Source organism: Malaclemys terrapin, chromosome 1 (assembly GCF_027887155.1).
Source record: "Malaclemys terrapin pileata isolate rMalTer1 chromosome 1, rMalTer1.hap1, whole genome shotgun sequence".
In the NCBI taxonomy this organism is placed as follows: Eukaryota; Metazoa; Chordata; order Testudines; family Emydidae; genus Malaclemys; species Malaclemys terrapin.
In genome coordinates this window covers 230,025,767-230,039,919 of record NC_071505.1, presented here as the reverse complement: position 1 = coordinate 230,039,919, position 14,153 = coordinate 230,025,767, and the positions used below count along the sequence as shown (strand labels likewise).

Here is a 14,153-nt window from a genome sequence, read left to right as displayed (position 1 = left end):
TTGCCCAGTAAAGGACGGAGCCAGCTAAGGACCTGGTGGGTTTGAAAAACGCATGGGGGGGGGGGGGCGTGGGGGGGAGGAGGTTACTATCCCGGGAAGTCGTCCTTCCCTTCAGAGCCAGGGGAAGAAAACAGAACACGAGGGTCAAAATAGGGCTAGAGGGGGGATTATTGCAAACTATCCGAGATAATGTAACTAAGCTAGAACTATGGGAGACCGGGGCTATGAAACACCACGTTGAAACTGGAAGGAGGGTGTGGGAACAAATATTTACCCCAACTATTTACCCTTCATTTGAGAGACAGTGAGAGAGACAAATTGTCTGTTAATGCGGAGGGGAATCCATAATTAAGGAGTCGAGGGGTTTGGAAAGTTTCATTGATGTACAAAATTGCAGCTCAGGAAAGTTCATATGGCTCAGTAAGACACGTGGAAACTGCGTTCTAAGATCATCCTGGCCAAATCCTCTCCTTTCCCATAAATAAGAGTTTAACTTCGGAATATCTATTCGAATAGGTACTTGTGTGTGTTTTACTAGAAACCTAATCTAAAAAAAAGTGTGTCTATATATGTTAGCAACATATATGTATATATGATACACACACACATATAAATAAAATCAACGTATTTTGACTATATCTTTTTATCCATAAATAGGTAATTTCCATTTATTATTGGCAGGGTTCCGTGTGATATATATTAGGACCTTGGATCTGATTGGCTTGTGAGAAGACAAGATCTGTTTGTTAAATTCTAAGGCTTCAGTTGGCTCCCTCGCTTGTTAAATGAACTCTATAGGTAGGAGGCTACTGAGACGCAACAATACAATAAATGTCAGGGATATCGGCAGTGCCAAGATCAAACGATCAATCCTTGTCCCCTTGATAATCATTTTAAAATCACACAGGGGGAATTGATTTTTTTTAAAGTGCTTTATTAATTGTTTCCTCGATGTTCTTTTCTCCTCCTGCGGAGGTGTTAACTCCGGTGTGTGTGTGTGTGTGGTGGTGGTGGGGGGGGGGTGGCGGAAGGTGTGCACCCCTGGATTAATTAAACACATTTGTATTGTTTTAATGCTCTGTTAATTTTCAGAGCAATCGCACACTTTCCTGGAATGGAAACAATGGTCCCTGACTCACGCAAGGAGATCTCGTTTGGATAAAATTCAGAGCAGAGAGTGGGCATGATGATGTGATTTGATTAACTAATGCTCGCGCTGAGGACCCGACACAAAAAAATGCAAAATGAACGCCAGTGGTAACTAGAAATTCCCCCAAATGCCAAATCCTTTGTGTTAAGTCCAAGGGGGGGTGGGAGGGAGAAGTCAGCTTTATATTCCGATCGAATTGTGCAGAGAGGAGTTAGAAATGTCACTGCTATTATCTGGACATTACATTCAGGCGGTTATTCCAACTTACAGGGTGGTAATTATGACACGGTGCACAACAAAAATAACCGCCCACCATGAATAAGATGGAAAAATTAGTGACAGCTCCATCTTAAATATGACAATAGTCGTTTAGCTTTAAAAATGTAGACAAATCTAATATTCTATTTGATGTGTACAAACAGGACCACTCCTGCTAACAAATCATCCTTCAATACCACTCACCAGGACAGGTTTGCATTAGACAAAAATTAGACATTTTTAGATCCTAAATTTCCCGGACAACATCTTCGGGCAACATAATAGCATTAGCCAGAAAACTGATCCTGTAATGTTTACACGCATCTGGAGGTGCCTGTACCTATAGGCAAAAACTGATAAGGATCTCAGAGATTTACAACAACCGGCTTCACTGCAAGAAATGTTTTTCTCCGTAATAGACAACACTTTAAAACAACATTTTTGTTCATTGAATAATCTGACAATTTTTAATTAAAACAGAAAATCGTCATCATGTCGAAGCATAAATATTATAGCAAATGCACATATCCAGTTTGTATTAATTACCTTTTTATTGGACAATCATTTTCTTTTCCCATTGATATCTATACATTTAATGGCAAGAACAGATTTATTTGATTAGCGAGGTCCGTTTTTACTCACAGTGTTGGTAAGCTTAGGATGTCCTTACAATCAATAAAGTCTTCCTTGACTTTCATTTCTGCAACCCATTTACAGAATGCAGATACCTGTTTTTGTGTTTTCTCTTTCCCCCTTTTATTTCTCTCTCTCTCTCTTTTTGCTTGTGCTCTTTGCCTCCCTAAATCAAGGTGCAAAGATGCCAAACAGTGATGAAATGAAAAGAAAGCCAATTGCTGGACTGAGGTGGGGGAGATAGCTGCTAGGAGTCCGCCTGCGACTATGGAGCAGTCAGTAATTGCTGGAGACAGGGAAAGCTGGGGGTTGGGCTGAGGTAGCCATGTATAAATAGTGTGATCTCAAATTGAAAGGCATAAATAACAGCAGGAGTGATCTAACTCTATACAGCCCATCGTCTACGTGCAAAAAAAGCGTGCAGAGGACGGCCAGATCTCCTACTGAAAACAAGTGGATCTCTGTGGATAAGATCGCCGGGCAGCTATGGAAGAACTTACAGCTTTTGTATCCAAATCTTTTGACCAGAAAAGCAAAGAGAGCAGCAGCAGCAGTAGCAGCAGCAGCAAGAAGGAGACTATCACGTACAGGGAAGTTTTGGAGAGTGGGTTGGCTCGATCTAGGGAGCTTGGAAACTCTGACACTAACCTGCAGGACATTACTGAGAGCAGCAACCATTGCCCAGTGCATCTTTTCAAAGACCATGTAGAGAGTGACAAGGACAAACTGAAAGAGTTCAGCACGGGCAGGACTTCGGAAGGTAAGCACTGTGCAGGCGGCTGCCCCCTCTGCAAAGCCGGCTCCACGCCGGGAGCCTTCCTCTCCCTCTTTCCACACTGCGGCCCTTCAGCTTTGCCGGTCGCCTTAAATGAGGGGTGAAACTCAATTAATTGAAACCGATGCGTCCCGATGAGAGCACAAGCTCATCAGTTTCATGCCTTTGTGTGCGCGCGTGTGCGTGTGTGTGTAGAGAGAGAGATTTGGTTTAACAGTGAAAGGTAAAGTAGTCACTTTAGTTTAGCCAGATCCCCTCATTTAAATCGGAAATAGGACAGATTCTAGGTGCCTTAACAATGCGGGGGGAGAAGTTCCATGTGTAGGAAAATGAGGAAATCTTGTCCAGGGAGTTTTAATGTAACAGAAGACATGTTCTTCCTGTTTCCGGGCCATCAGGATGCTGCTTCTTCTGAAAGAAAGCTGGACCTTAAGGCGCTGCCTTTGGACAATTTTGTATTTCAGAACACAGATCAGGCAGTAGATTGTTTTCGGATATATGTGGGTAGTGAGAAGTCATAAAGCAGCATGGCTGTGCGTGTACTCGAAGGGGCAGATAATCATGGAGACAGAGAAACATTCCAAGCCTTGTATACATATGCTGTCATCAGGTTCAGGACATTCAGTCCTGTCGGGCAATCTCACCTTTGTCAAACTAGTTTCACACACACAAAACATGGGGGGGACAAAAAGCTGAGAAAGTGTCTCCGGGCAAGTTGGACAGGTTGACCTGTCCAGGGAGCTACCTGGCGATAATAAAAATCGTTCAATGAGTTTGTGAACAACAACCAACCTTTCATTTAAAAAAAAAATCGTTTAATGAAACGCTGACTGAAAGACACTTGAATTCACAGTCAAAAATCCATATAACAAATTTTAGAATAATTCTTTAAGTAAAACTAATGTTTTAAAGTGTTATAATGTACTTGAGGTATGTATTTCTGCAGACGTATATTTCACTTAGCACTTCGCTATTTTTATTTTTAATGATCAAGATTACAAAGCATGGACACCATTTATAGAAATGATCCAAAGAGGAAGTCTTATTAAAACGAAACCTGGATATTGTTCAAAACTCCCCCTTTTTTTTTGTTCTGTGCATATAAATGTTAGACTGTGTTTATCTAATCTAATCAGTCTATGTATAGAGGGGTGGGGTGGAGGTGAGAGGGCGGAGTTGTGCAAGATGAGGCGTTTGTGACAACTTCTGTTCAGGTAAGGATTCGGTCTAATTTCAATATGCTATTCCAGTCCCACCGATCTGACTATCCAATATTTTGTATACACTGTGGGCACGCTTGACTCTCTGCAGAGCATGCATCTACCACAAGACGCAGATTATCTTTCTACAGGGCTCATCTTTATTTATTCATTTAGTCAGAAATATCTTATCTAAATACGGCTTCATGAAAACCACACACATTACAATGAGGAATGCGGGCCAAACGCCTGTTTTCGGCAAAGGGCACGCACACGTGAAAGTGTTAAGCAATCGAACAGCAGTCTATGAGGAGGGGGCAGTGAATTGATTTGAACTGTTGTAGTTTAAGTGAAGAAGTGAAAACAAACATTTGGGTTCTTGTGCCCCTTCCCCTTGGATTTCCACTGGCACAGACCCCGCTTCATTCAAATATTTTCATTTAGTCACCATATTTTTTTGGGGGGGGGGGAGGAGAAATACAATTCAACATTATCTCTGAATATTTATTCTCACTCCCAGCCCCACACTGGCTGTGAGGTGGATCAGAACAAAAGAAATAAAGAACTTGCTGGGACTCCTTAAATAGCGCGGCGATGGAACAATCTGGGGAATCTTTTTGAGGCTATTCAATCAGGGTTGGTTGAGGGCATGCTGCTGGCTGGCACAAGCGTGATTAAAATAGACACTCTCTGCTGATCTAATGGTTTTGGTCATTTTCGTTATGATGATTAAAAGAGGATTTGCACTCTAGGTCCCTTTTCCAAAACATTCCAGAAAGAAAACGCGGGGGGTTGTTTTTGGCCTCGTTATGGTTTCCCCTCTTCAGTGTAAATCTCCACATGCATCAGCTCAGGTTATAAAGGCTACTCCGTTCCGGGCACCTTCTTTTCTAGCGATTTCCCCAAAGCCGGGCAAGATAGGGGTGAGGAGCTAGAGAGGACGCAAGTTATTCCTTGATGGGTGGGGAGGGGGGTCAGCTCCCCCCCCCCCCTCTGATGCAACAAGGCCAGATTCTTCCAGCGACACAGAAAGATGAGCGGCCCATGCCAACAGCTTGGAGTTCGAGGTTTCCCCAGGTACCATTTTTGGCGAAGCGGCCCAGGCCCGTGTAACTAAACAATGGACAATTTATCTTACCACGCAAATGTTTTGCCTTCACCCCAACAGCGGTAGGCAATGCCCTGCATAACATCATTTACTTCTAAAGAAAACAGCAACACAGAGCTCCCCCTCCCCACGCTCCTTTCCACTGGCTCTACACCGTGTTAGCAGAATGATTTCCCAGTATTCGTCTGCGACCCTCCTTCATTTGCAGTTACCAGCGGATAACAGGCGCTGGTTAGTGACTTGTTTTTAAATGGACCTCGCATGGCGAAATTAACCAGCTAACCAAAAAACCCAAGCCACTTCTTTTCCCTCTCCTTCGCTGTTCCTGAAACAGTGGCTCAGACCCTCCTGCTATTTAAAACGAGCGATGGCGGTCCCCAGTGATCAAATATTTTGCAGCATTCCCCTAGAGTGCAGCTATATTTTGGGGCCCGATGCTGCAGTCTTCACTCAGGCATAACTTCCACTGTAGTCCACTGGGGTAACATCCCTGACATGGCTCTGGGATGGTGGTTTTTTTTTTTCTGTTCCAATCGATTGCTTACGCTTTCCCTACATTGTTGCTCTAGTTGGGTGGCAGGGTGTAGCTAGTGCTAGAAGATGTACGGTGCCATGGGATGGGGATACGTAATAAATAATATTTCCCTATAAAGACACACAAATCTGCCCTCTCTTCTCCCCCAAAGCAAAAATTCTGTGCGCGACAACATGGGAGTGATTCTGTTTAATGGCACTTTCCTCTAGTTTAGAATCAGGTTAGGGAAGAGGAGAGGAAAAGAGAAACTAGTCTCCTGTGCAACAGAAACTTTTGTGAGATACTAAAGCAAAGCTCTGTGTCCCCCGCTCACCTCCCCCCCCCCCCGGCAGGGATCTACGAGTGCAAAGAGAAGAGGGAAGACGTGAAGTCAGAGGATGAAGATGGACAGACCAAGCTCAAACAGAGGAGAAGCAGAACCAATTTCACACTAGAGCAGCTGAATGAGCTGGAAAGACTTTTTGATGAGACTCACTATCCAGATGCCTTCATGAGGGAGGAACTAAGCCAGAGGCTGGGACTCTCTGAAGCTAGAGTTCAGGTAAGAGAAAGACTCTTGCATTATGTTCCTGGAAATGTCTTCACCTCAGTTCCTGTCTGCCAGTGGATTCTAGCACAGTGCCCTGTTTCATTCAAAGCAGGGGAGGTGAAAGCAGAAACGACACGTCTGATGGGAAGCTATTTGTATTTCCGGTGTACTTGTTCTGCTAAATATATTTCTTAAACTCCTCCATTGCTGCCTTTAATGGGCACGTTTTTAGTAATTATCTAATAACATAATGAATTGCCTTTGCAAACTCATCTGATCACTCAATAACCTCTCCCTTAATCCCCATCTTTTCCTTTCGCACTGCTCTCCTTTTATGGGGACGTTATAAAAAAAAAAAACCCAGAAAACAATTGTCATGGATAAGGCTAGACGGTTTGAGTGCTTTGGGGCTGGATTATCTAGAGCCGGGGGTAAGGTGCTCCCATCTGATTCGCATAGCAAGCATATGAATTCATTGCACCCCATCTGGTATATTTCCCCCTCCCCCGCCTTTTTTTTAAGGTCTCATAATCCTTAGACAGAGCCACAAAATATGGCAATCAAAACCTCGCAGAATTGCTCATTGTGTCTTCGAATCGATTTTAAAAAAATATTTTAATTTTCTCCTTGATAGCGGCGGCGGGGGAAAAAAAAGAAATAATTAGGGAATCCACTCCAAAAGCGAATGTCACGTAAAAGAGAATTAATAAGATCAACCTGTGGATCTCTGAGCAAGAGCACAGGGCGAAGAAATTTAAAGAAAAACTCTTATCAGGTTATTATTCTCTACATGGCTTACACAGGAAATACATCCTCTTACCTTTTAATCACATCAGTTTCTCTGAAGAAAAATTAATATATGTATATATGCATATATATGTAAATAAATATACACACTAGGCTTCGGATGGCAGAGGGATTCTCTTTGTTTTCCCCCGTTAAATATTATAAACATCTAGTCTTTGGAAAGCAAAGAGGGAGAATCTGTGCCTTCCAAATCCTTCCAGTACTTATCTGAGTAAGTGGCTATCTAGCTTTAAATAAGTACCTCCTTGAGGCATTTCCCGATATAAATACTGTGGCTAGTTTTTTTTCTCAGCTGTAGGGTCTTTCTGTATAAAACAAGCTGGAGAAGGGACCTTGTCGTGTGGACCATATGCCTTAAAAAGGGAGACTTCTAGGGGAATATTGTAGGGGTTGAAAGGGTTGGTGGCCTACATTCTCCTGGAAGATTGATCTAACCGCACCATATAAATTAATGAAAAGATTAAACTTTTGCTGAAGGGGACATCAAATCTTATGTCATCTTCCCAGATCTTCTTGCTTTGGCTCTGTAATATCTTTCCAGGGCCTTGATGTACTGTTTCTATAAAAATAAATTACTTGTAATTGAATTCTGCACTCTTTCTTTCAAGTAGTTTATTACTGAGTAGCAGCACCTTAACAGGATGTTCATAGTTACAGCAAAATTGGTGCTTCAAGAGCTTGTAGATCTTTAAATACCACACCAAAAATAAAATATAAAAAAATTAAAAATGATGATATCGATTCAAGTGGGAGTTATATGCAAGACAAAATTTAATTCTTTTATTTTTTTAAAAAGAGGACAGCATGAAAAAGGCTGGTAATAGTAATGTAAAAAAAGAGAAATAGGAAGAGAAAGCGTTTAGATAAGATAATTAATTAGAAAAAATCAGAGGACGCAATATAGTTAAAAAGAGGGAGTAGAAAAAAGAAAGGAGGAAAGGAAAGATATTTTAATACTTCCAGAACTGTTCTATAATCCCTGTCTGCACCGCCTGTCCCTTGTTAAAGGATATAGTTTCAATTTAGTGTGGAAATTTGCTGTAAATAAATTGAAGCTCCTATGGTAGCTAGTCCTTATTAACCTTTTATTTTTAGTGTTGTACTGGAAACTCATATCACCCAGCTGTCAGGGTTATAATTGAAAGTTATGAGACCATAGTGAGGAGCAGGCAGTAATTCAATTACAACAAATATCTTTGGGTTTATGGTGCAGGGCTAAATTAAATGTCATTATTCACTGTCTCTAATGGAAATCAAAAGGAAATCAGATTAGAGCATTTGTGAAAGAAATCACTGAGTGATCCTTAATGAAGAAATAACTGTCTAAAACAGTGTACTGTGCTTTACTTAGCATATTCATGACTAATTGGAATTGATCGTGAATCACACCAAGCCTGATTTATTATCGCTTAACGCAGTGGCTAATTCATCACTTTTATTCCTCTTAACCTTATTTTTCATAGCTAAAGGGAAAGGGCACTTCGTTTTGCAGATTTAAATATAATTTTTGTTTGACGGATATTCTGATTTGCAGGGGAAGTTGTTTACACACTGCTTAAATTCCTCATGACGATTTAAACTCCTTCGCCTCCCCGCCCCAAAAAAAGACATGCAACGATCACAGCCGTACCAAATACATTGTGGTCGCTGCATCACGGGTCCTCACCCGAAATTGCAGTAGTTTGTACAAAGTTTTAAATGTTAGTATTGGGGTATATTTTTGGTTTGAAAAATACGATTTTTCAGTAGTCTGTAGTTCAAGAAAGCAGAGTGACAATAATACGAAGCGAAGCTCTACTGTGAATTTGAAAGGCAGATACTTTATTAGCACACGGAAAGGTCGTGCTCTTGAAAAATCCAGGTTACTGTTTTCAGTTAGACCCGTAGCTCAGGGTTTGCTCAGCTGAAGAGCTATTATTGACGCGATCATCTGGCGACCCTGAGCAGAAAGAATTGCGCTCCAGAGTAGAGAAGGCCAATTCCTACTTAAGAAAATCACTGAGGTACCCTGGGTAATTAATGCCTTTGGAAGCCTTTCTTTGCACTAATTACTCCGTTGTAAATGACCATCATTAAGGCAATTGAAGAAAGCTTGAAGGGAAAACTTGATGTAGGAAGTGCAGTTAGTATTAATTAACCGTATGATCACTTGGCAAGTGTAAGAACATCAAAGGTTGAAGGTGTTTCTTAGCTACAAGATTTTATCAGCACCGCTAGTCAATGTTTGTCCACATTTGGTAGGTTTTGCGTAAGAATAAAACTGGGCAAAAACATTTGAATCTGAGCGTCTGACAATCAACTCAACTCACTTTATTAAACTAGCCATTTGAGAAGGGAGAGAAAACAATAAACTCAAACGTTTGAAATACTCTCGAATAGAAGTCAAAGAGAAACAATGACAACTGGATTTTTGCATTTGTTTAACAGTTATAATAACTGGAATTAGATGAGGATTATTGGATTATAGATATTTTCCTGGTGGTAGTATAAATAATTCCTTAAATCCAAATCTGGAAAGAGTCTGTTATTGCCTGCAAGTAAGAACATTAAAACGTCAGCAGGAACATTTAAAACAAATAAAAAGTTAATGTAATGGAGAATAATTCAGTCCATTTGCCCAAGTCTGGATTTATTATTTTATGTGAGACCTTAAAATCTCTCAAAACCCATACAACTGAAGTTTTGGATTGGAACAGATAATCCAATTGGTAACAGATTTTATGGGCTAGAAATCGAGCACTGAAGTTTGACAAAATGTAAAATGTTACTGGTTTGGCTTAAATATGACGAGAAAAAGACTGATAGATCCATCATGAAGGAAAATCTGTGAGGGACACAATGTTGGTATTTGCTTTAATAATCGCGAGTGCTCACCCTCTATGGGTGGCACAAGGGAGTGAAAGCCTTGAATCCTGCAAGCCTGGGGAATACTGGGGCCGTGGGTTTAGAAAGAGGGCCACGGTTCCGAAGTGTTTGTTTTCAGGACTGTAGAGGCTTTACGGTAACGTTTGATGTGCTGGCCAGGCTCGATATACTGGCAATCAAAAAAGGAGGAGAACGAATGTTGATTGTTTTTTTGGTGTCGGTCCCACGTTCTCTAAGCCAGTCTAACAGGACTGTAAGAGCCATAATCACTCACACAACGCGCAGTGGCCACTCAGTAGCCTTGTGTGTGTGTGTGTGTGTGTGTTTATTTTATACACATCATTAAAATTATACGAACTGCTTGGCCTCCGCTTGCTAGTCCCGCTTCTCAACAGCTGTCTGTCTACCTTCCCCTTTTTGTTTTTATTTTTGCAGGTCTGGTTCCAAAACAGGAGAGCAAAGTGCCGAAAGCAGGAGAATCAGATGCATAAAGGTGGGTCTGAGAGCCCGGATTCAGGGAGTGGATGGGTGGGATGGTCATTGGTCACTGAGTGCTGGAGAAGAAGGCCGCGGATGGCATGAAGGGAAAGTGCCACCCACGGGGCTGACCGTACCATGTCTCTTCTTGCAGGTGTGATCCTGGGAACTGCCAGCCATTTAGACGCCTGCCGAGTAGCCCCTTATGTGAATATGGGAGCCCTGAGGATGCCTTTCCAACAGGTAGTTCGTTTTGCTTCCCGTTAAACCCCTGCCCCAATGTCTGGAGCTCCTGCCTGCCCTCCTCCTCTGCTGCCCTTTCACCGCCAAAGGAGGAAGTGGGACACACGTTTACAAGTGCCATTTATAGCGAAGTTGGCACGTATTAAAAGCACGCTGTAAAACTTCAGAAGGGGCCTCTTTCCAAACACCCCCCCCCCCTTCTCGCCTCCCCTGCTCAGGCAGTGGCAGGCGGCTGTAGGTCTGCCCCTCCTTTCCCGGTGTGCTCTGGCCTTGTGGGAGCCCCAATGCGCAAAGGAAGGAGTCAGCAGCCCAGCCAAACCCCTCCACCCCCCTGGAGGCTCAAGTCTCCTGCGTTCAGTCGAAAGGGAGTTTGGCTGCCGAATCCGGCCCTTGCATTAGGAGAGGGAAGGGTTGGCCAGCCCTGCCCAGTATCCTCCCTCGCGGTCCCCTGATGATGACAGAGGCACGCAGGGCAATAGTAAGGGAAGGTGGGGAGCCTCTTCCTTGGCGAGACGTGGGCTGGGCTACTGGCGCTGGCCGCCCTCGGAAGGATGAAACCTTGTGCATTGTGCAGCAGCCAGCTCGCTAGGCCGAGACGTGGCAAAGACAAGCCGCCCTGTTAGGAGCTGTCCCTTCTCCAAGTCCAAACCCAGGGAAGGTGACTCGCCCGGATCTGGCCTCGTCCCTGCAAAATCGACTCCACCACGGAGAGTCCAGGGAACAAAAATGCTCCTGGCGCTGCCTGCGTCCATTTTCCTTAGTAAAACCTGGGCACGGGGGGTGATAACGCGCTGGTTTTTGCTCCCAGTTCAAGGGCTGGGCGCTCATGTTGAATCAAACTGTAAACCCTGTATACAATGGAAACCCCTTCAACACCTCTAGTTCCAGCACCTCTATGTGGGGGAAAGTTTTCCCTTTCACTCTGTCTATATATATTGGGCCTAAGTCTGCTCCCTGCTCCATGGGTGTAAATCAGAAGCAACCCCCTTGAAGTCAGTGGAGTTACACTGGCATACAACCCAGGTAACAACGGAGAAGAGAGGCAAACCCGCCCAGATACCACTTAACAGCGCAAGCTACAGTTTGTGGCATTTCCTTTTTGTGTCTTTACATAACCGATCGAGGAATCGGTTTCCCAAAAGCAAACTAGGTAGAAGAGATAGATTAATGCTACTGATTTTTGAAAAACACATATCTTGGGGGAGAAAACCCACACCCGAAGCGGAGATCTCTCTGTCAATCCAGTGTGTTTGTGTAGGTCTAGAAAGCTCCAAAGTAAACATTGGCGACTGGTCCCTTTTCCAAGGTTAAAGAGTTTTTAGAAAGATATAAATAAACATCCCTAGGAAAAATGCTATTTAGCACTTGTTGGCGCCCATGCGATGGCCAACTCATTTTTGTAAATACTGGAAGGCCTAAATATGCCTCTATTCTCTCTGTGTAAGTGTTGAGCGGAGTGTTTAATATCAACCAGTCAGTTCTCGTCCAGCTTTGCCGTACCTGTTTAAATCAAACCAGTGCCTAGCTGTCTCCTTTATTCATGCTCCCCGCATTTGCTGCGTGCAAGGGGTTAAATCGGTGACTCCAATCACAAGCCCCTCTTTCCCAGTTGCAGCTCTAGTCCTTTCCTTGAGCACGCAGTGACCTGCACAATCGCTGCTGTGGACTGGGGAAGAGGCCAAGGGCTGTGGACGTTGTATTCCTCTTGAACTGCGCCGATCCGAATTCCTTGGCCCGCCGAGCCCTGCTGCGCTTTCTTGCCACAAGCTCACATCTTGTGCTGCCAGACCACGCGAGCGGCTCTGTCGCCAATGCGCAGTCACCCTTGCGGAGACAGCCGAAGGTGGAACCGCACTAAAACTAGGCCGGGTCGGCGGGCAGGCAGTGGAGGAAACGGCAAATAAATGGCTACCACTGAAACCTCTGCTCAGGGACGGTGGGTAGCGAGAGGTGACTGGGCGCCATGTGGATCGGCTTCATAAACCGAGTCCATTTCCCGCCCTCGGAGCATGTGGCTTGCTGACAGCGTATAGGACGCACCCCGCCCGCCAGAGGTGGAGGGTGCTGCTGCTGCCCCGGGAGGTTGCCAATCCCCTACCAGGGGTGGGTGAGGAGGGAGAGGGCAGCTCTTGACCCGCGCTGGGTGGCGAGCCCGCACCCAGCTTCTCACCCGGCTCCCCTCGCTCTGCTTTCCCAGGTCCAAGCGCAGCTGCAGCTGGAAGGCGTGGCCCACGCCCACCCCCACCTCCACCCGCACCTGGCCGCCCACGCTCCCTACCTGATGTTCCCCCCGCCGCCCTTCGGACTCCCCATCGCCTCTTTGGCCGAATCCGCCTCCGCCGCTGCGGTGGTGGCTGCTGCTGCCAAGAGCAACAGCAAAAACTCCAGCATCGCCGACCTGCGACTCAAGGCCAGGAAACATGCCGAGGCGCTGGGGCTCTGACACTTTCCGCCGTGCTGTGTGCGTGTGTGTGTGGCCAGGACTCCCTCTCCGCTCCCTCTTGCCCTCCGCACCACCCCAACGTGACTCTCTGCAGGCCCCAGGCCTGCGGGGGAACAAGGGTCGCTGGCTTTTGGAAGGCCTGCGAGTACTTTTAAAGACGATCACGACAGCTCCCTCCCGTCCCTAGTTCCTCTGTTTGGCTTTCCTCTCTCCCCCTGCGCGCTCAAAGCCTGCGCACCCGACCCGGTTCATCTGAAGACTGAGGGGGCCCAGTTGCCTGTCCTTTTTTATTTTTCAGGCACCTAGCGCTCCACAGTTAAAACTGCTCCCCCAGATGCAATGGTAGGGTGAGACCATCCCGAATCAGACTTAAGTCATCCGATTAAACACATACACACACGCACACACACAAAAGCAAAGACTTTCCGGAGGATAAAGTAGGTGGGGAACAAAATCTTTAAATTATGCTAATCTGTGAACAGTGGGACATGTGGATTTTGACCCTGGCAAAAGTGATCACATCAGCGTGAGGTCATCGGCTGCCGTCAGTTCTGCGACCATGTGCATGTGTCTAACTCAACACATTTTAAAGATCCTAACATCTATTAAAACAAAACAAACAAAAACATAAAAAAGATCCTTGGGGCTGGTCTCCATTAAAGATGACATTTCTTTGTTGCCAACAGTATTATTTCACTGCCATGAATATCTTCCATCGCTGAGGAGCTGCTGCTGAAGAACTGGTTTGAATTTAAATGTGGAATTTCAGATTTGAGGCGAGGCAGGGTTTTTTTTTTTTTTTTTTTTTTTTTCAGAAAAAAAAGCAGCAATAACAAAAAAAGTGTGTCTCAAATGGCTAAAAGTCTTTTGGAAGGAAGAAAAAAAAAGAGACAGACTAGACTTTACTAACCATTAGTGGTGACTTGAATGATGGGAACAATATGAATGCACCTGTTTTATCCAGAATCACCTGAATTAGCTGAGATGCATTGTGCCATAGGAGCAGGTCGACTTTCTGATTTTTTTTTCTCCCTAATGTCTGGATCTTTGAATTGAAATCTTGCTATTTTACAGGATATAGAAAGAATGACTCACACAACAAAGATGGACATATGGTTTTAGGGCATAATA

At 44.4% G+C, this 14,153-nt stretch overlaps 1 protein-coding gene across 2 annotated transcripts; it reads left to right on the top strand.

The window, feature by feature from the left end:
* Positions 1–2,424: 2,424 nt before the first annotated feature.
* Positions 2,425–13,802, top strand: SHOX (short stature homeobox). 2 transcript variants are annotated; one of them, XM_054008674.1, is made up of 5 exons: positions 2,425–2,801; positions 5,991–6,199; positions 10,295–10,352; positions 10,491–10,579; positions 12,777–13,802. In XM_054008674.1, exons 1-5 carry the CDS (start codon positions 2,528–2,530, stop codon positions 13,020–13,022), a joined length of 876 nt encoding a protein of 291 aa, XP_053864649.1. In that variant the 5' UTR covers positions 2,425–2,527; the 3' UTR covers positions 13,023–13,802. The 2 variants fall into 2 exon arrangements, with proteins under 2 accessions (XP_053864649.1, XP_053864639.1); XM_054008664.1 differs by having other exon boundaries at positions 10,491–10,582.
* Positions 13,803–14,153: the final 351 nt, after the last annotated feature.